General features: G+C 46.1%; 1 protein-coding gene across 1 annotated transcript; it reads left to right on the forward strand.

Annotated features, from left to right (window-relative positions):
• The first annotated feature begins 1,466 nt into the window (after nt 1-1,466).
• LOC110588274 (transmembrane protein 132B-like) lies at nt 1,467-21,777 on the forward strand. The gene is made up of 5 exons (XM_021698575.1): nt 1,467-1,539; nt 15,039-15,129; nt 17,174-17,439; nt 19,357-19,549; nt 20,478-21,777. The coding sequence occupies exons 1-5, from the start codon at nt 1,467-1,469 to the stop codon at nt 21,610-21,612; spliced, it is 1,758 nt and encodes a 585-aa protein (XP_021554250.1). The 3' UTR covers nt 21,613-21,777.
• Nucleotides 21,778-22,792: the final 1,015 nt, after the last annotated feature.

Consider the following 22,792-nt stretch of genomic DNA (forward strand, 5'->3'; position numbering starts at 1 on the left):
ACAGAGACGTCACCCCGCAATCCCATGTCTGTTGCCTCAAGGCCCGGTTCAGGTCAGGTTCACCGACAGACGCACCAGTGGTGGCCAGGGTGGGTGGGTCACGCTTCCCAGAATGGCTCCCCAGCGACATGGATATGAGGAAGAGAGAAATTCCTAATGAGTGTTTCGAGCAGCACTGCTTCATATGTATTTAACAAACATGGGGTGACCCCTCACTCTTCAGGTGCCAGGCATGAAAAGTGGTCTTTACCCTCATTGGCTTTCCGGTCGCTTTGATTTTTCCTGGCTCTGATGTCCCCACTCTCTACGGAAGGACATTTATCTTTATTGTTGCCTCCCCAGCTTCAAGGTTATTCACCTGTTTTATATTCTGTTGTGCAAGGTGTATGGATGCACTTCAGCAAGAGAATTTGGTGAGCGATACAAAAAGCCCACCGGCCGACCGGCCGGCCTCCTCACTGTGACTCTGGGGGGCAGGCAGGTGGATGGTATTATCTAGTTAGTCTTGGCGACTGATGGACGGTCTCCATCCACAGGGACAGTGATAATGGGAGTTTCCTCCACTTTTCCCGTCTCCCCGTATTAGCTATTACCCCCTTGACACCACAAGTGTGCTTTGAGCCGCCCTGAATTTTTATTGAATTTTTCTCTAAGTATTATCCTATTTGAGATGTCTTTCCTCATTTTCCTCAGAGACCAACAGGTAGATGGATTTTCAAAGTGTATACCGCCAGGATAGCGTGTTATCAGAGGCCCCCAAAATAGAGTTTAAATGGTGAGCCCAGGCAGACTTCTGAGTTATCCGATGCCCGGCTCGGGAATTGAAAATCATGATTTAAGTTGTTGCAAAAACCCCTAGTTTTTCTCTGCCTGAAGTTTACAGCTGCCTTGGAGCTTTATAAATCATAACTCAAGGCATCTGAAGTCAAAAAGGGGGAAAAATGGAATGAAGTGACCATGAGAGTCAGCTTCCGAGGCTGGTGCTGGATCTCGGGCTTGGCTGTGACTCCTGAGGCTTTCTGGACGGGGGCAGATTGAGAGTATAATAAACCACAAGACTCGTAGTCAGTATGCATGAGCTCTGGGGCTCCTTGCATATTTCTCTGCTGACAGAACTTCACAAAGTGCAAAACACATCTAATCAGCTTTCATGGGGCATTTTTGCTCCTCTGTTTTAAGCAAGGTTTTAGGAATTTAGTGTTTACACTCAAAGGTCCCTTTTTAGTTAGATAAGGTGACATTGTAACTGCATTTATCGGAGGAGGTGGTTAGCAGAAGACACACCATGGTGGCTGTGACTGTGGGTGTTGGCGTCCAGGAGTCTCTGTTTCCATCTCGGCTGAGCGCTGTGTTCGCCCGACCAGCTGTGGGGTGGTGAGGAACCAAGCAGGTTCCGGGCCCGGACACCTGCTCAGAGAAGCACTAACACAGAATCGGCCCGTGCTGCGGTGGAGGCTGGCGGGCACATGGGGAATGCCCAGGGCAGGTGTCAGGACGTGCAGCTGGGACCTCGGACAGCAGCTGAGGTTGCAGATACAGGTGGGATGCTGCTTTCGCCAGGAAAACCTCAGCTCTGCTTCTGAGAACATTTCTCCACATTTGTACTTTTGCCCAAACGGGAATGACTTCTTTTTATCCCCAGTTTTCAGAGTTTTCCTAATGGGCACTTTTTTTTTATAGGGAAAGATCAAGTTTTCGGGTTTTTTTAAGATTTTATTTATTTCACAGAGAGAGACACAGTGAGAGAGGGAACACAGGCAGGGGGAGTGGGAGAGGGAGAAGCAGGCTTCTCGCTGAGCAGGGAGCCCGATGCGGGACTCGATCCCAGGACCCCGGGATCATGACCTGAGCCAGAGGCAGACTCTTCACCGACTGAGCCACCCAGGCGTCCCCTAATGGGCACTTTAAAATATTTATTTGTGCTTGTTTAACCTTCCTGGTGAGGATGGATTCTTCCAAGCGGGGAGTCTGCACCATCTGATTGTTTACTTATTATCTTACTGCACAGAATAGAAATAGGAAAGAAATATATGTTCAAGTATCATTTGATGCAGAAATGAATGGATGGATGATTGGATGAATGAATGAATACAATTCTCTCTAGAGGGCAAAAAAATCCACACATGTATAATATACAAAGATGCTTCACCCTCCTTAGCTCAATTTTCAGTTTCACTCCAAATGTTCTGTTTTGTTGACCAGTAGCTCTTAGGTCCAATTTTAATGTCAATGAAAGACAAATCATCTGTATATGGAAGAGAAGGAAATAGGGCTTACCACATAGGTTGTTGAGAAGGTCAAGTTAGCACTGTAACTGTGTGTCCCACATCCCTTCACACCTGTTCTGCCTAAACCCTGCACCCCGGGATCTGTCAGGAGTGGGCCGTGAAAAGATGGGGTGAGCAGAACTGGCATTTCAAGAAAGAACGGTATCTTTTTTGGAAACAAAGAATGCACCTAAATAATTCATTGGCAAAGTCAGCATTCTGTCTGTCAAAAATATATACTCTAAGACCCACTGAATTAGATTCCACATTGGCTTTTGTCTGGCTTTTTCCCAGACTTACTCTGGGAGTAAGTCTGCAGGCCCCTTTAGGAACACGAAGCTTGCGTGTAGGGGTATCTGTATGATTTTTAACCTCCGCGTGATTAGAAGCCCTGTAGGCTAAGAACTCTGTCTTCTTCATCCGTGTTTATCACATGGAAGTACTCAGTACCTTTGTAGGATGGATGGATATTAGGGACATGTGTGTGAGTCTGTGAGAGCTGCCAAAACCAAACACCACAGGCTGGGTGGCTTACACAATGGAAATTCATTTTGTCACAAAGGTCGGGAAGCAGGGTGCCGTCAGGGTCAGTGTCTGGTGAGGCCTCTCTCGTTGGCTTGCAGATGGTGTGTCTTCCTCACTGTGTCCTCACATGGATTCTTCTCTGTGCACATGCACACGGGATACGCACCCCCGTATCTATTCCTCTTCTCAGAAGGATCTTATAAGGATCCGGTTCTCTTGGGTTGGGGTCCCACCCTTCTAAATTCACTGGATCTTCATCACCTCCCTAAAGGCCCCCTTCTCCAAACATGGTCACAGTGGGGGTAGGGCCTCCACATATGAATTTGGGGAGACACAATTCAGTCTATAGCTCCATCCAAATTCACAGTGAGCTCCTCTACCCACGGTCACATAGTCTTCCTTAGAACATCCCCAGGGATGGCCCTGCTATTGGAAAACTTAAAGGAGGGGAGGACTGGTATTTGGAGCATCTCTGTCGGAGCGATCTGACTTGGGCTTGCGACCGGAGGGGCTATGACCCAGTGTGCTTTTGCTTCATGGAGTGATCTGCTCCAAGCACAGTGGTGTGCAGAGGAGTTTGTGAGCTACCACATGGGAAAGGTATGTCTCCTGCCTGCGGAGGCTTGTAGCCAGCCTGATGGAGAGAACAGGTGACAGTTTTTGGAGTTCTCACTGTGTGTAAGCATGTCGGATGAACCGACTCATTGAACCCAGACGTGGTTTTGAGGTAGGTAACACGACTCATCACGTGATGCTAGAGGTGTGGGGTCGGGGGTCCAGAGACACTAAGTTGCTCTCCCCAGGTCGCCCGGCGGACAGGTGCCCACAGGTGCTTGCTGGTTCCGGAGCTGCCCCTTACACACTGCGCGTTCCCGAATTTTCAGTGTGGGTGTGTAGGCAGAGGCCATTCTCAGAAACTAGTAGCAATTAGTCTTCCTGTTTCTTCTCCATCAAAAGGATCTGTTAGGTGGAGCGAGCTTCTGTGAGTTTTCAGACCACTTCTGTGTTTAACTGCGCCCCCTCTAAGCCTTGTTTCATGTTTCGTTTTTCTTTTTTCATTGGTTTCTTTGAAGGTCTTTCCAGGAAGGAAGAAAAAATGTGATTTCCAGGGTGTGATTATATTGTAACCTTTGAGAATCTATCTTTCCGGCTGGAGGCTGGGCTCCTGTTTTTATGTTACTGGTAACTGTATTGTTTGCCGATGATCCTCCGCTTCCAGAACACCAGAAGCCAGTCACCCATCATCAGCTGCGTGGTGGATTGTTTTCTCATTCTTGGAGAGAAAGAGCTAAAACACCATTGCTGCTCTGGAAGGCAGTGCCTGCCGACTTACTCCGCAATAATAAAGTGTCCAGGTTCCCAATGTCTGCTGGACTGAACACTAATGAGGTGCTAAAAGACTCCCAAAAAGTTGCATCAATATTTTAAAGCCTTTTCTGCCACAGGGAAGCATCTGTGTTCAAACTTCGTTTACCGCTGGGTAAGGCAAGGCTGGTGTCTCCTGATGGATGAGCTGTCAGAGGAAATCTGCAGGTAGCTGCTCTGTGCTCAGAAATGTACAGGAAATTGGTCACTAAGCAGAATCTGGTATCACCTCTGGAGAACATCAGCAGACCCGTTACAGCGGCTGCATTTCCTGGGTTAATGTGAACTAAATCCAAATCCAGATGAGCTCTCCTACCGAGAGTTCCTGAAATGGGTGCATTTATAGGACGGACAACCTGGTCAGTGACGTGCTTCTTGAATGTAGACCTATCGAGGGACATGCTGGAGCCTTAGAACTGAGGTGAGAACCTTACGGAAGACTCTGCCTGCAGGTGCCCGCGCCCAGGTGGGAGGCAGTGGGCACTGGCAAGTCGACCCTAAGTTCCTAGATTAATTACGGTATTTGGGTTGGCTACGGTAGAAACGCAATCCAGCTGGCTCAAGCATACTCTCTTCATAAAGAAAGTGTCCTGGCTTAGGGAACTGAAAACATCATGATTCCTTGATGCAAAGTTGGGTCAAGGGTCTCTCTGGTTTAACCAGACTTTGTCTAGAATTTTTCATTCCTGAGACAGGCCCTCTGTCCGTGGAAACACGGGACCACGCTTCGGTCCCAAGCTGGCTCAGGACCCCTGCTCTGCCAGGGGGCTTTTCCTCCTGACCTCTCCTACTCCACGGCTGTCCTGCTCTGGGCTGGGATCAGCCTGTGCAGACCCCTCTCTGCCCTCCCGGGCCTGTTTTATGAGGATGAGCTTGGGAGAGGTTGGCCCTTCCCTGAGATTCCACCCTCCTGAAGGCAGGGACTGCGCCTTATTTACCTCTGCGTCTTTGGGCTCTGTTTTACTACCGCTATGAACAATACTGTTATTCTTATTACAACTAGGCGCTCCCACGAGGTCATGCTAACACTGTACAGTAAGCATTTCGGTATGCACACTAGCGAGCTCACCCATGCACGCAGAGTGCACACATGCCTAGAAGCCCCTTTCGTATTAGCAAGCACAGGACGTCAGCGCGAGTTCTAACCTTGGCTATGGCTCTTAGTACATGACTCAGAGGATTTTGCCCCTCTTTGGCCATACTTCCCAATACTTCCCGTGAATGACTGGGCGTGCTTTTCCTTCCCGTCGTCCGTCACCAGGAGCCAAGCATCTAAATATAAAATGTCAGGCAGTTCGGATGTTACCGCCCAGGTTTGTTTTCCTTTAAATCTGTAATTGACCGGGCGCCTGGGTGGCTCAGTTGGTTAAGCGACTGCCTTCGGCTCAGGTCATGATCCTGGAGTCCCTGGATCGAGTGCCGCATCGGGCTCCCTGCTGGGCAGGGAGTCTGCTTCTCCCTCTGACCCTCCCGACCCTCCCCCCTCTCATGTGCTCTCTCTCTCAGTCTCTCTCTCTCAGATAAATAAATAAAAATCTTTTAAAAAAAATTAAAAAATAAATAAATCTGTAATTGACCATTTGTCAATCCTTTCTAGTCGGAGATACAGCATCTATTTCCTGTTGTCTGGACTGGGGAGAACACTTCGTTCTTAACCTTCTGCTCCTGCTGTGTAGATTATGATTTCACTATTAATTAGACAGATTTGTGGGTTGTTGTTTTTTTTCTTTCACTACTGTTTTGGCGACCTCTGTTAAGAACTGACATTCCTAATTGAAATCCTTTAATGTGGCAGCAGGAATCTGCAAGCTCCCCAGCTTCTGTCTGGGCCCAGGGCTTCTCCGTCTCCCCGGGGCCGGAGTTGGGGCTCCCTGGGCCACCTGCAGCCCCTGCAACTGCCTCCTCGGGACAGCCATGCTCTTAGCTGCTGCTTACCCCCGGCGCTTACTGCCTTGTTCCGTTTACAGATGCATTCACTTCGTGCTCCGTGAGAGCAAAGAAGACCTTCATTTCTGTTTTGGTGCTTTCCTCTGGGTTTAACCGCCTGCCACGTGCAGTCAGTCAGCTTACCATCCCTTCCTCCTGGTTCCTGCAGAACTTACTGCATTAACTCGGATGCCTTGAGTCTCGCGGGACAGAAATTCAACCTGAGTGGGATTCAGGGAAGTGATGAGACGCTGGTTCACATCACTCAACAATCCACACATCAGGATCTCAGTTCACCAGCCCCACATCCTGAGGAATCATTAAGGAATGATTCTCAGGTGCCTAGTTCTCTCTCTGAGTCCTTTTCATTGGTTACTTAAAGGGAGGGCTGCAATGGTCCTTTAAGGTACAAGAGATGGTATCCCCGTTTTACAGTAACTAAGGCTCTGGGGGTAGACATGCCCACATCATCTGGGTACCAAACACGTAAGATGAGGTTTGTGTCCCGATTCGCCCCACTCCAGAGTCTGTGTTTGGTCGGCTGTGAGCTACCACCCCGGATGATACAAATCAAGAAACACTTGGTGAACCTCAAGGATTGTTTCATTGGGGAGTATATTTGTGGAGGGCCCCATGAACCCGGATGGCACCCCAGCGTCATAGGAGATGCCGAAGGACCACAGCGAATGTGTTAAGACCAATCAGAGTCTTTGACCCTCCGGGGAAGCGTTTGGAAAGCCAGCACTGATGCATGCATCCAGACTGGTGGTATTCACATGGGGCGGCATCTCGTTTCAGTGTGTGCTGAAGATAAGGGGTACCGCAAAATGAGACAAAAATGAAACAAAACAAAACCAAAATCAAATGGGAAACATTTAGAGAGGGCCTTTCTCTGTAAAGGCGGCATCCCTTGAGACTGAGTCAATACGAAGCTATCATATTCTGCATTATGCACAGGTTCATTAAGGAATCAGTGGCCGCACTGATTGATGAAGCTTTGGGGACCAAGCCCTGTCAGCACAGAGGCTGCAAATTTTGGAGAAGGAGACACCTACTCTCTGGGAAGAAGGAGTTCTTTCAAGCCCAATCAATAGGGCCACATCTGCAGCCTGCATAAACCATGGAATATTGATAGAGCTGTTTGCAAAAGCCAGGGCTAAGAAGCTTTGCTGTTACTTGATTTAACTTCAAAGATTGGCCGTAACATGGAGCCAAATCAAGAAGGAAAGGAAAGTGGTTTCCATATGCGTTGCAGGGAAGACAACATACAGACGAAAATGGACTATTTTAACATGGAAACTCTCGCTCTGTAGGACAGGTGTTTTGCGGGCTGACTTGCAGAGGTAAGCGGGTAGGTCTGCCTCACTGGGTGGAGCACGGCTGTCAGCCTCAGAGCACGGCCTTCGTGAGTACTGTCGGGATCCTTGTTGCAAGTGATGAGTTTGAAATCGTTCAAGGTTTCTCAGTCCTGACAGGGGAGGTCTGATAACTCTTTGTTGTGAGGGTCTGTCCCGTGCATTGTAGGGTGTGGATCAGCATCCCTAGGGTCCACTCACTTGATAACAGTGCCAACTACTTGCCTGAATTGTGACAACCCAAAACGTCTCCAGACCTTGCCCAACATCCCTGTTTACACTAGACGTAAAATTGTCCCTGGGTGAGAACCACTGAATTCTACTTCTAAGGTGGCAAGGAGAGGAATAGACCAGACCTCATAAGCCCATATTTAGAAGGTTGGGGCGTTAGGGATGATAGGAGCCAGAGATGAAACTGTGACCAGACACTTTCTGTGTGTCTCTTGTTTCTATGCATGTTTTACCTCCCCCAACAGGCTTCTCCATAAAATAAGGACCATGGCCACAAGTAGCTTCACAGTGCAACTCTATAATAAGGAAGGAAAAGAATCTTTTCCAACTAAGTTCAGTCCCAAAGCTCCTGTGAAGGGCTCTGATCCAGCTTGGGTAATATATCTTACTGCAAGTGACTTCTGAGCTGTCTGTGTTGGGAGGGAGCTGAGGGACTCGGTTGGCTCACATGCTCTCCTGTTGGGCAGGGCTTTTTTGCCAAGGAGAAAGGAGGAAGATTTGCTCATCCATCCATCCATCCATCCACCCATCCGTCGTTCCATCCTTCCCTCCATCTATTCCTCCATCCATCCCTCATATACTTTGTGCTATTCCTTGTCCTGTGTGTGGAGGGTGTAAAGATGAACAGCTCACTTGGGTCCCACCTCTGACAGGATTTCAGTGTGCTTTATTAGATGTTCAGCTAAAACTAGGACAAAGAGCTATGTCATCTCGGCAGGTGATGACAGTACACTTTTTAGTGGTTTGGGAAATGACTGAAAAGAGTCTGGAAGTAGATATAGGAGTTAGGAGGGAACAGAGGAAATTTGATTAGGAAGGCAATGAAAAATAATGCATTCTCAGCATTGAAGAAGCATCAGCTAGTTATTGTTGTTTTAATGCCCGATGTGCTTGGGAAATTGGGAGATGCCAGTTTTCTTGAAGCACAGTTAGCAGGAGAGGTGCTGGGACATAGTGTAGAAGGACAAATGTAAAGCTGAGCAAAGGAATTTGGAGTTTACCCCCTGGCCAGAGAGGAGTCACTGGACATTGGTCATTGGGTGAGAGTTTTTGAAAATGAGCTTTGGAAATAATGAAATTCAGGCAATAATGTCAGATGTGGATAGGAGAGAGGAAAGAGGATTTCTGAATTTCTCTTGCAAGGATCAAAATAATCCACTGGAATGCTTAAGAGGAGACCAGTGAGAAACATTGGTGACAACGTTGTTGAAGAGTTAAGGACTCAGACTAGAAGGAGCCATAATATCCTCAAAACCTCTCTTTCTTCCATCCCATGACCTTGTCGGCAAGGGCCATGAGATCTGGATCCTGCCAGCTTCTCTGACCTCTCTGCCCAGCCACTACACTCCTTTACCTCCTTTGGCTTCCTTTATAGCATTTGCCACCAGCTGACATTCCCTTTCAACTAGTTTATTTGCTTGGTTCTGTCCATCTCCCACAATAGAACGTGATCTTTGCGAGCTCTCGTGTCTCTTGTTCACTCTGACTCCACGTCGAGCACAGCATCTGGTTCCTACAGGGTGTTCAGTAAATATTCACTGAGCTTGTTCATTCATCCATCTATCATGCATTTATTCAATCATTACTCAATCATGCATATACCCAGTCATCTGTTCAGTGCACCATTTAATGGCTGCCTACTCCAGTTGGTTCATTAAAAAGAGCATTCGTAGTTGATATGTGGGTATTTGAAAGAAATAATGTCTAAATTGATAAACAGAACCTGACAGATATTTCAGCTGGTGCCTGTGTGTCACAGTTTAGTTTCTGCAAGAGGTCCCTTATGTGTAGTCATCCTCCCCCAATGGAGAATTCTTCCTTTTGACAGACAACCCAAAGAAAGAAGATATTGAAATGTTTTCTTATGGATGGGTAGAGAATTCTGGAATGGAACAGCTCATACTTTGTGTGGAGGGTTTGTTCTCAGAATCATGGCTGTGGAAGGTGTAGGATTTGGGATACCCAGACATTGCTGGTGGGAATGTCAGTCAGTGCCACTCCTTTGGAAAATGGTTTAACAGATCCTCAAAATATTAAAGGTAGAGTTCTCATAAGACCCAGAAATCCCACTTCTAGGTATATATCCAAGAGAAATGAAAATAGAAGTCTGCACAAAAACTCATGCACGAATGTTCATGGCAACATTATAATATCAAAGAAGTAGAAATAACCCAAATGCCCATTTTCTGATGGTTGGATAAGCACATTTGGTCTATCCACATAAGAGACTACTCAGCTGTAGAAAGGAATGAAGCCCTGATCTGTGTTACAACATGAAAGAGCCTTGAAAACATTATGCTACGTGAGAGAAGCCAGGCACAAAAGGGCATATATTGTATAATTTTATTTATAAAAAATGTCCAATACAGAAAAATCTGTCGAAGCCGAAAGTCGATGAATGGTCACCAGGGGCTGGTGGGGGAGGGGAGTGTGGACTGAAGAGTGCAGTCTAATGAGTGTGCGGTTTCTTCTAGGGGTGGTGAAAATGATCGAAAATTAGATAGTGATTATTGCACAACTGTGGATCTACTAAAAACCCACCAATTTGTACACTTTATGAGGTGAATTTTATGATATGTGAATTTTATCCTAATTTTTAAAAAATCACAGCTGATTTCTCAGAGGCAGGTAAGTAATTTCTGTAAGAGGACTACAGATGATCTCCTGCCATGGTCCCCTCCTGTCCGCGAGGGGAGACAGTGTGTGCAGATAACTATGTGAGGCATGAGTACTAAGGATTATTACCACAAGAGAAAGAGAGTTGATTTTAGCGAGAAGCATGGACACTAAATTATTTGTTTGAAATGTTGCTTATGTGAGTTTTGGCTCTCACACATAAGAGATGAAGATGCCAATCATTGCTGCCAAGAAGCATCTTGGAAACTTTGTGTTATTGGGATCTGAAGAAACTTCCATGGATTTGGACTTGAATTTGTAGCAAAAATGGTAGAGGTAAGACATGCATGTCATAGCTCCCTAGCACACGTCCAAGGAAGACATCACTAATTGATCCTTGTACGCCTCTCCCCAGGAATCCAGATTCCTTCTCGGGACAAGTCCCCTTCTCCTCCCTCCCAGAGCCTATAAGGATCCATCAACATTCACCAATGTGATGAAAACTTTCCTATTTCTGTTATAGCCTGTGGGAGGCAGGAAGAGTGTCTGATAGGGATTGGAGCATCCTATCAATGAGGTACACATTGGTACTAGATGGTTTCATACCTACCTCAGTTTCCTTCACTGGGTATTGCAATCACACTGTCAAGCAAAGCTTATGCTCAAGACTGTAAAAAAGCAATTCTTAAGGTAAATACAGTCCCAAGACTTGCTTTGTTTGGCCAGTATCATGTCTTACTGTTTTCCTATTAGTGGTCAGTGTTGAAATCTGATAGATTTTGCTTTCAACCTGGATGTCCTGCTTCTTTTGAAAAAAAAATCTGATGCCCTAAAAAGGCAGAGCCAACATTCCTCCATGGAAACAATTCATTCTAGGTGTGCTGGCCGCCTCCCTTGCATGAAATATGCTCATCCCAGTTTGCCTGGTCTCAATATCCCCAAATACATCGCAGCAGACCCGACACTGTGCTGTGGTTCTGGTCCATGCAGGGCTGTGTTGTGTTGTGTTGTGCTTGCTTACCTCGTCCGAACAGTACTTCCTGCCACTCCTTTATTCATGAGAATTTATGGGTAAATTACCTTATTGTAAATTGAATTATACTATGGTTGTACAGGATAATATGATGCTGAGTTCGTTTTGTACCACTAGTGTTAATCTAGGTGTCCAATAAAGGAAGGAACCTCTATAATTTCACCCTGGCAGTGTGGGGAGGAGGCAGGACTCTGGGTACAGTGGATGTGACACACCACCTAATCAAGGGTTATGGCAGTGGAGGAGCTCAGTGCTTTAGACAGAATTTTCTCAGGCAGCTCAGAAAAAGTCTCATGTAGGCGAGCATGTCATTAGCCTCTATTCATGGTGGAGAGAACACCAAGCTCCAGCAATGGCCCCGCATTTTATAATGCTGAGCACATCACTTATGCACCAAGAATTTCCCCCTTGGGTAGATTCTGAATTCCTGGTTCTCTTGAGGAAAGACTCAGTGAGAGTGTGAGTTTGGAGGGCCAGCCTTCTCCTGGCAACGAGGACCATGTCTTGTGTCTGCTGGGTCCTGTCCGCTTGGGTCTTTCAAAGTCCCTCTTCCAGTCTCTCTTTGTGGAGTAGGTGGTTGAGAGACCATGGTTTGCCTTGACTTAGGTCCGTCCCGGGAATCACAGAGGTAAACTCTCTGTTACTGATGCCCCTGCCATACATAAACAATGCATGACTCTCCTATTTCCCAAGTGCTTTTTCTTGTCCTAATAGAAATTTCCTAAGAAGCTTTCATAGGAGTTGCAAAAATTCTGCAGAACTTTCTCTGATTTTCCCCCTTGAAAACCTGTTTATCCTGCCAAATACCTTATGTGTGTTTGTGTGTGTATGTGCGACTAATTTATGTGCAAACCCCAAACATCTAAGCTTTGGCTTCAACATCTGTGCCAATGGAACCTAATTACCGGCGCCTCTCTCCAGCAGGCTCAGTGAGTGCGGTCGGAGCGGGCTGGGGAAGCTGGGCAGGGCCATATGCTGGGCTTTCACCAGATAAACAGCTCCTAATCCCTTCTGCGGCACCGTTTGATGAATACCAAGTGTTTGGATCTTTTCCTAAGCTAACAAGCGTTGGTGGTGCTTTTAAAATCCCCCAAGTCAAGAGATGAGATGAGAACATGAAAACATCCTACAAATAAGCATATGCTAAAACTTTGTACTGAGCTCTAGTCTTTGGCCCCAGGATGCTCTGAAATTTCGATAAGGAATAAGTTTTGGAAGATACTTATCTAGAAATAGCAAAGCATTATTGAAAGTGTCTGGAGGCAGAGCTTTTTCCCTGGAGGAAAAAGACTAACATGTCTTGGGTTTCTCATAGTGAGGGCCATCAAATAGAATGCAGAAATATTCTGTGCCATCTAATGGAGGTGGACTGAGAGAGGTCTCAAGAGTCTCTCATGGAGATGTTGTGTGTGTCTCAAAATAAGGTGAAGAGTGGACCCTTTTTTCAGGTCTGAGGGGAAGACAGCCAGTGAATATATTCATCTCCCAGGCCCCCTCATGGGATCTTTAGGGAAATGTAATTAAAAACAGTGTCTTCCCCCAACTCAGAAAACCTCGCCAAAAAAAGTAGGGGAGAAAGAAAACGATTGCATTATGGAATCAGTATTATACCAGAATGTGATGTGCATCACAGCAATTTGCTAAGAAGTTTCAAAGACAGAAAGAAATTCTACCATTTTACAGAGCCCAAGCAGATCTAATCCATTTCATACATGTTCCCCAAATAAATCAGTTTTTCTTATTTTGAAATTTTATTTGCCCATACAGAACCCCAATTCATTTACTAATTATTGCATACTCTGTATGTTTAGTGCTTAGGAGAGTGAGTGTCCGACCTTGGGACACAGGCAGGCAGGGGAAAGCCAAGTGGGCTCAGGTTCCCTGGACTCAAGTCACTGCACCGAGCTGGCGATCCTGGCCCCTCACCCTGGGAGTTTAGTTGGAAGACCATGGGCATCGGTCATGAAGCTCTCTCTGCCTGCTCAATCTTCTGAATCCTAGCCGCACACACTGCCTGAGACAGAAGGGCTTGTCTTCTGTCCTGTGTATTTGTGCTGAGCTATTCACCCAAACTCGTTCAGAACACAGGTTTTGCATCCAGGTGGCATGAGCTCAAATCCTGGCTCTGTCTCTTGCTAGCTCTGTACCCCTGAGGAACTGGCCTCTCTGAACTTCATTTGGTGCATTATGGGAGAAGAATAAGAACACTTTACCTAATACAACTACCATAAGGGTTAAATGGATACAGTACATATTAAGTTCTAAGAACATTGCCCAATGCATGGTAAGCGCTCCACATAGAGTGGCAACTCTTAGCCCTGCTCTGATTTCGGGGGTTATTTGAATACAAGGCAAAACCAAAAATTGATCTAAGTGCTCCTTAAGTGGCAGAGAATAAGCAATCCTTTTTGCAAAGCTATGTAAAGAGTATTAAATATCCTTTAGGTTTGGATGAAAAAGGACGGCTACATTTTTAATACAGTATGCCTATCTTCATATAGGTGTGTGCATTTTTCGTGTATGTGTGAGATACGTACCATCTATTCTGTAGCTTTTCTTCCTTGATTTGGAGCTTCGCATCTGTCAGGTTGAAAGCAGGGTGATGAGGAGGAGTTATAATAATGCATGGCCAGGTTCTTGCAGTTGAAACAGACTGGATGGATACAGTGGCAAACTCCAGGTGGGGGTGGGGGTGGGCACACAGATTAAACTCCTGCTTTTCTTCTAAATTACTGTGTGATGGTGGAAAATGCAGATGTGAGTCCTGGTCCTGCCACTTACAGCTCAGTGACCCTGGGCTCCTTACTCGCACTGCCCGGTCCTGAGCTTCTTCTTAGGCGATTGGGAATGATAATAGCACTTCATATTCTTGTTCTATAATCCAAGGACTCTATCTATATCTCTATAACATAAATATGTATAATGCATGTACAGTAAAACGTTTATGTCCTATAAATATAAAATATACATGAAACACACAATAACCCATAAAGCATGCATAGAATTATACTTATACTATATAACATAGATATACATAATGCATATATATAATGCATATAATGCATACAAATACAACATATTTATACATTGTATAAATATAAAATATATATGAAGTGCACGATAATTCATTAAAACATACATAATTATATAAAATACTATACATATATACTATATAGAGTATGTTACTATATATAATAGATATAATTATACATTACATTTTATATTTATATATATACTTACTTTACGTATGTACTACACACACACACACAGAGTGGATAACCAGTGCAACCCCTCTTCATGTGACGACGTGAGGTGATAAATACCCACGTGATGAGATGAATGGCACAGACCCTATAGTTAGGCTACTATTGACCTTCTGAGGACAAGTCAGAAAGAGGATCATCTGCTGAAACTGCGGGTAAGGGGCACAGACGTACGGCCTGTAATCTGAGTGCCCTCTGAAATACCACCTTCCTGAAGACACACTTCTCACTCTTACTGAAACCGGGAGGGGCAGGACTTCTTCAGAAAAATAAGGACCCAATACTTACTATTTTTCAGGGTAAGGAAGATGTCTTTTGTCTTCTGTTTGGTTCGCTTTTGCCTTTTAGACTGTTACTAGTAGAATTCTTAGAAGTCAACCTGGAATCCCTTCTCAGACCCTGGACTGAACCTGGGTGGCCCCATTCTCTCTCCCTACCTGCCCTGCATCCCCCTAAGGCCAGGAGGAGGTCGAGAGCTGCAGTGAGCGCTTCCTGTTGGCTGCACTGATCTTAGCAGGTGGTACCTGTGTGGTCTGCGAGAACATCCAGTGGGGGGTGAACTTGAAGCCTAAATTCCCAAACATCTTGCTCCTGTGACCGAATCTTTTCCTTAAATATGCTTCATCTGGTCTGGAAAACATACGTATTATATGTTGCACTTAAAAATTCAGAAGGGCAGATCTCATGTTAAGTGTTCTTACCACAAAAGTTATTATTATTATTATTCTTAAAAAGGCCAGATTTCTGACCTCTGCTGAGAAACTGGAGCCTTGGCTTCCCTGGGGCTGAAGAACCGGGGAATAGAGGTTGGGAGTGAGTGAGCAAGGTCCCAAGCTCCTTATCCCCGCTGCTCCCCTTACCAGCTGTTGTCCTGTGTTCCCTTTGTCCAAACATTTGACCAGGAGATGCAGTGGCCCACGTTAGAGCCAAGTGCTTGCATGCTTGTAACATCGTCACAAAGCAAAAAACAGCAACATAAATTTGCTTTTATAATAGCTCTTCCATAACAGGTGTAGCAGAGTCTATAAAGAGACACCGGGTATAAACACCCTGGAGGGAGAAAGAAGAAAAGGAAACTTTCCCAAATCTCATCATAAATAAGTGATTTTTGTGGTGGTTTTTGCCTTGACTTTGGAAATAGCTATCAGCTCAAGGAATCAAGTGTTTCTCAGGCAATGAATTCCCCAGCATGGGGGCCTAATGAGGGAGCCCATAACTGCCTGGGGCTGAGGATCTGATTTTTTGAGGCAGAAGAAAAGCCGAAATGCGGGGATGAAGTGCCTATCCTGTGTGTAAACAGAAAGTGGGTTAGAGAGGAAAGCGTTCACGTCCTACGAAGTCTAACAGCCGCTTACGTGGATGCTATTATTTGACAAGAGAGTATGGGCTGCTATCGGCCCCTCGGCTCTTCTCCCTGCGCCGCTGGGCAGATTTCAATGCTAGAAGAGAACGGGGTCTTGCTTAGTGCCGGGCGGCCGCCGATGCCCCTCCGGGGGACAGTGGACAACCGGAAGTAGCCCCGTGGCTGGAAACCAGGCAAATGTGCGAAGTGACAGCCACTGTGGTGGCCGCTGAGCTTATCCAAGAGCCGATGCCTCGCTGGACCCCGTGATACCGTGAATTATAAGAAATACGTATTTGGGTCTCCGTCTGTGGCTCCCGGCTCCCCAAACCCTCGGGGTTTTCTAAGCGATAGGAGCGATTTTGAGCATCTTTTGTTGTAATAGCTGGTCTTCTGTCCTCAGTGGAGAGTCATAAAGGTGGAAGGGGTGCCTTGTTCTTCATAACGAGCCCCTTTCAACCACAGGGGTTCAGAGCCATCGGATCCCGGGCCTCTCCTAGAAGCCGAGCTGACCTGCACCGGGCTCTCCCCTAGCACCTGTCCTCGCAGGGTCTAACACGATCACTCTCAAACTCTATTGCTCACGCACGCGTCAGGTGCCGGCCTCAGGCCAACCAACAGGGCCCGGGCCGGTCCCCTTCCTGCTACCACCACAGCAGAGGTGGGCACCCCCGATTTCCCAGGAGAGGAGAATGAGGATCAGAGCGCTCGCGTCCCTTGTCTGCGGGAGGGCGGTGGGGCTAGTCGTGTTACATTCTGGAGCTCAAACCACTGGTTCCCAAACTGCTGCCCATTGGAATCGCCGGCGCTCTTTGAAATAGGTGAATTCCCAGCTCCGACCCCAAGACATTCTGATTACATTGCTCTGAGCTGAAAGAGGGCCGCGGGGTCACCCTCAGGCGATTCCACAGTGCAGCAGAGCTCCGGAACCGCGGACCCTCCACTTCATCCTCCTGTCGCCTCTCCGGCTGCCTGGATCTTGTGCTTGAGTGAAAACAAGTTGAAGGCGAGAGATAGTGTCTTTGTTTCTTGACTTCTGGGTGGGAAGCCACAGTTCTAACACCGGGAAAACACCCCACAGGCCTGATGGCTGAAGAGGTTATAAATGAATCTGTGGACACACACGTTTGGCCGGGAGAGGAGCCAGGTCCTGTGTTTTCATGACCACAGCCCTACGGTTGCTGGAAAACTGAGGATATTTAAAACACGCCTGATGAGGAGCAGGCTCATCCTGTTTGTTTGTGCCCCAGGCCCACCCGAGAGAGCGAGGACGAGGAGGACGAGGAGAAGAAGGGCAGGGGCTGCTCCCTGCAGTATCAGCACGCCACGGTGCGCGTCCTCACCCAGTTCGTGGCCGAGGCGCCCGACTTGGGTCAGCTGAGCTACATGCTGGGCCCCGACTGGCAGTTCGACATCACCAACCTCGTGGCCGATTTCATGACGGTGGAGGAGCCGAGGATCGCGCAGCTCCAGGGCGGCAGGACCCTGGTGGGCCGGGAGCCGGGGGTAACCACGGCAGCTTTAATGCACTGCTTGGCGCTTTCCGCAAATACTCAGCCCATTCTTTGCTTGTGTCCAGATACATTTGTGTGAGGCAGTTTTGTGCAAGTGTGTGTTGGTACGTGGGAGGGAGCAATGAACACAATACACAGAATTCATCAGCCTTTAGACCGCATATTCAGAAATTCTTGTTTTATTAACCACAGAGAAGCTTCTGCAAATTAGAGATGCTCTCGAGATCAGATTTCTCACCCTTTCACCAGGAGATGCTATGTTGAGACACACAATGAAAGCAACCTTATGTCCCTGGTCTTAGCGGCTCTCAACCTCGGGGCATTTGGCGATGTCTGGACACATTTTGTTTGTCATACTTATTTACACTCACACGCATAGTTCCCCAGTGTCATGCTTTCTCTTTTCTTGGATGATTATTGAAAATATTTCATAGTTAATTTTAATAGGATGGCTGTGAAGAGATTATAGAGCAGATCATTATCTTTACAAAGTGTTTAAATATTCCTTATCACATCACCATTTAGGGTTCGCCCAAATGTGATTTTGCAAAAGCTGGTTTATTGATACTACATTAGTCCAGGTCTGAATCACTCTGGTTGCAAATTGATGTTTTATGAGGTGAAATGACTTTTTAAGGCCATTAAGATTCCTTTCTGCACTGAATTTTCCCAGCGAGCTCAGTGATGCTATAAGGATCTACAATTATTACATTATAAACATCTAACTACTCAAAGAACAAATATTAATCAGGGGAAGAAGGCGAGACACCATTTCTCTAAATATTTTTAGTAAAAAGATTGTCAAAATATAACTATTAGTTTTGAGGAAAATGTTACATTTTCTGTGCTCTAATGGGCCCACACCAGCAGGGAGATAATATCCTTTAATTTGGGGGGAATTATCACTAAATTAAATCAAGCTCTTTGAAGAAAACAAATGACTAATATTGTATAAATCAAAGGAAGTAAAATATATTAGGTTGATCTATTTATAGTTCCTTGCTTTTTAATGGGGGGGATGTGATTAAACATTAAAAAAATGCTCTTCTAAACCATTTGCATTTCAACAAGTTGTCCTAGCCCCAGACCATCTGTCTTAAGATCATCGGGTGCAAATCTATTGTCTGACAAAGTCCGGTTTATGGACCTATTGCTCTTAGGGAGACCACCACGCAGAGGAAATGTGGGAAATCGTATTGGACAAAAGAGATAGAGTCTGATAGGAAGCCGGCAAGGGCTGAGGGCAGGTAAGATTCCAATAAAGCAGAGTGTGGGTAGCTCAGGACACCCTGAGCTGTTGGCATTGGTCTGGACCCTACTGTGGACCCAGGGTCCTGCTTGCTAGTGAGATGCATAACTCATGTGCATGGGGGGCGTTGCGTCATCTGAAATCCTGCACTGGAGTTGGAAATCAGATTTGCTTCTCTGCGTCCAAGTGACTTAGGTCCTCAAGGCAAGAGAGGGATGTCCATTCTGCCTGACGACGGGGATTTCAAAGAGCAAGGTTTCTGATAATCTTGGATTTTAGAGAACAGTGTTTCTTGGGGGGTACAAATGGTAGCAGTGCCCCAAATAAAAGGGCTGTTCTGACACTTCAGCCTGGGAGGAAAGTGTCCTGCTAACGTGGCAGCTGACTTCTCCTGCATCAGTCACTGCAGCTGGATAAAGCGAAGGGCAGGTTTCTGCCTTTTTGGTTTTTTGTTTTGGTCTGAGCTAGTTCCTACTTTCTGGAGACTTTCTCAGACTTAGCACTGAGAGCACACTTTGGGGTTTAAAGGATGGTGGCAAACAAATGATCGAAAAGAAGACATCCACCTGCTTACCAAGCCCCACTTTTTTGGTAGGCATTTTACCTTTTTCTTTCTGTTTCCCCTCATTAATTGTGTGTGCAGCAGAGACTGGAGCTTGCTTTCTTCCTTTGAAGGTGCTCTCACCTCTGCCCGACTCCATCCTGGCTGAGAAGACAGTGATCGTGCTGGATGAACGCGTCACCATCGCCGACCTGGGCGTGCAGCTGGTGGCTGGCTTGTCTCTTGCCCTGCAGCCTCATAGAGCGGACAAGAGGGCTATTGTCTCCACGGTGTCTGCCCAGGACGTCCTCCAGGCCCCGCAGCAGGTGGGATTCCAGAGTCCTTTTGTCCCCAGTCAGTTGAGACCACTTCCTTCCCTCTCACGTCTTTGGAGGAGATCAGTAGGGCACTCGTAGCTAGGACAGGGGGTCCCTGAAGCTTCTTTCTGCTTTCTCTCTGGTCTGTCTTGTCTCTGAGAAAAGTGCTCGGTACTTTGGATAAATTGTCTTCTTATATATTTTACACACTAACCATGTGTCCAAGTACTACTTTGCAGTGGGTTATCTGTGATGGGGGACTCCTGGTAGACCATGACCAAAGGATCACATGTGTTCTCCTTTCTAAAATAAGTAATAATTGATGCCTGCAAATTCTATTTCTGCTATTTAAAGAAGTATGGCTAATAGGCACCAGACATCTGTTGGTTTATATTAATTATGGGAAACTTAAAACTCTGCTCCATCTTTAAACTTGTAGCAAATCCAGTCGAATTATAGCAAGGTCATTGTGTCTTTCAAGCATGCCAGTCCCCATAATACATCTTTTCTCAAATACTTCAAATGAGCATGTCTTTCTAATAAAGAATGGTGAAGTAATATGATCTTGAGCAGTAGCCTGAGTAGCTGCATCTGAAATTGATTCAAATGCATCATGTGATCTTTCAAACTCTTTGGAAAATTCAAAGTCAAATTCTGTTATATGACATTCACTAAGTTAATATACACAGGACTGCATTCACTACAGTATACAAATTTGCTCCTCACACCAGTGTGGTTACAGCCCACTGATTATGCCAGTTTAATGTATGATAGCAACTGATCCAGATTTTAAAACATATTTATTGTTCTCTGCCTGTGTATTTGAAACATATCTCATAAGAAACCACATGTGTGGTTTATAAATTTGTGTACATGTTTACAAACTTGAAGGAAATAAACTATAACATAATGCTTTAATTTCATTTTTCTCAGTTGTTGGATTTTGGTCGGTGATGGTTCGGTGACACCCTTAGACATTTATGATTCCAAGGATTTTTCAGTTACTGTGTCATCATTGGATGAAATGGTGGTGTCTGTCCAAGCAAACCTTCAGTCCAGATGGCCGGTTGTGGTCGCACAGGGTGAAGGGCAAGGGCCCTTGATTAAATTAGAAATGATGATTAGTGAGCCCTGTCAGAAGACCAAGAGGAAGAGTGTTCTTGCCGTGGGTAAAGGGAATGTCAAGGTCAGATTTGAACCAAATATTGATGAGCACCAAGGAGGCACCAACAATATTGAGGGCATCAGTCGGGAATACAAGGACCACCTCAGTAATTCCATAGAGCGTGAAGGAAACCGGGAGAGAGCAGGTCAGGAGTGGTTCCAACATGGCGCCTCGGTTGGCCAAGAGGAACGTAGCAACAAAAGCACAACCCCACAGTCTCCCCAGGAAGGAAAGGATAAGAAGTCACTCAAGAGTGGCGGTCCAGACGCGTTCACAAGCTTCCCCACTCAAGGGAAGTTACCGGAACCCAATAATCCCAGTGACCTGACAGTGACCTCCAGGGGGTTAAGTGACTTGGAGATCGGCATGTACGCTCTGCTCTGTGTCTTCTGCCTGGCCATTTTGGTCTTCTTGATCAACTGTGTGGCCTTTGCTTGGAAATACAGACACAAAAGATTTGCCGTGAGCGAGCAAGGCAACATCCCCCATTCCCATGACTGGGTCTGGCTTGGGAATGAAGTAGAACTTCTGGAGAACCCCGTGGACATCACCCTCCCGTCGGAGGAGTGCACGACCCTGATAGACAGGGGACTGCAGTTCGAGGAGAGGAACTTCCTTCTCAATGGAGGTTCCCAGAAGAGTTTCCATAGTCAACTGCTCAGACCCTCTGACTATGTCTATGAGAAAGACCTTAAAAGTGAGCCTATAAATCCATCGGGCCCAAAGCGGAAGCGAGTCAAGTTTACTTCCTACACCACCATCCTCCCGGAGGACGGTGGCCCATATACCAACTCCATCCTGTTTGACAGTGAGGACAACATCAAGTGGGTCTGTCAGGACACGGGGCTGGAGGGTCCCCGGGACCTTAGAGACTATACGGAAAGCCTGCAAGACCACATGTGAACTCCTTTCTTACGTTTGTATTCACCTTTATGCCTTCTGTTTTTTGAACGGTGGAGCAGTGAGTCTGTTCAGCAATAGGGGATGATTTAACAAAGCTTCATTTGGGGCGGTCTGGGGCGGGGAATCCCTTTCTGAGCAGGTGTCAGAGGCCTGGAGAGCTATAGCAGCTGGGTTATAAGCCAGGGTGTGATATACCTCTAGGTCAATTACAAGGAGATACTGGGAACCTCCTGGGACAACAGTTTTTCCCACTTTCTGGGACCAGCTCAGTGATAATACAAGAACCCAGAACTTGTGAATGTTACTCGTTGCCTCAGGGCAAACGACCACTGGGAGTTGGAAAGAATTTGGGAGTTGATATTTCTATTCTTACGTCTTTGTAAAGCACAGTGGACATTACTTGTCCACAGCCTGAGAGTAGACATATGCAAACGATAACCGAATATAGCCCTTATTTTCAACGAGCTCTGCTCTTGATGCACGTATGCAAAGGGCTGGGACTGAGGTGTAGCTGGATGCCAGGAGCATGCCCTGCACAACAATGACAGTGAATGCCTCACCAAATTCTGTGCCCTGGGCTCCTCATTCCCCTCACCCTACTCCCTGCCCTGTGTGTATATTGAAATTAGTTTCTTCAGCTTCCGGAATTCTTTTACAAACATGAGTAGGGGGAAAAAAAACTAGTCCCGTCTTCAAGGTCTGTTGGATTGTGGTACAAGTTTTATCACCGGGATTTGTCACATCTTACCGTTTACTGAGTGTCCCTGCTGGATGTCGGTTTTCTCCACATGTCATCACATCACTGTTCAGGGGCAGTATGTAGATTCATACCCGTACTTTATCTGTCCTGGTTTTCCTTACTGAAATGTCTTGTATTTGAATTGGACACGAGGTTTTACTAAATACAAGAGTTCAATAAAGGGAGTACTATTTAACAAATAAGTTGTACATGAAGCTTTTCTTTTTTGCATGAATTCTGGGGAAATGTTGACATCACCAACATGTTTATTTTGTTTCCTCTGGTTGCTATAACTTCATGGGGGAATTGAAGCAGCTCACTTGTCAGGAGCGGGTCCAATCTCCCAAACTACTTTGGGCTGTATTTATGAAAGCACTGTATATGCGCATCAATTTTTTGCACCCAATCTGAACTCTAAAAATAGCATTTACATGTCCAGAA

This window comes from Neomonachus schauinslandi, chromosome 14 (assembly GCF_002201575.2).
Source record: "Neomonachus schauinslandi chromosome 14, ASM220157v2, whole genome shotgun sequence".
In the NCBI taxonomy this organism is placed as follows: domain Eukaryota; kingdom Metazoa; phylum Chordata; class Mammalia; order Carnivora; family Phocidae; genus Neomonachus; species Neomonachus schauinslandi.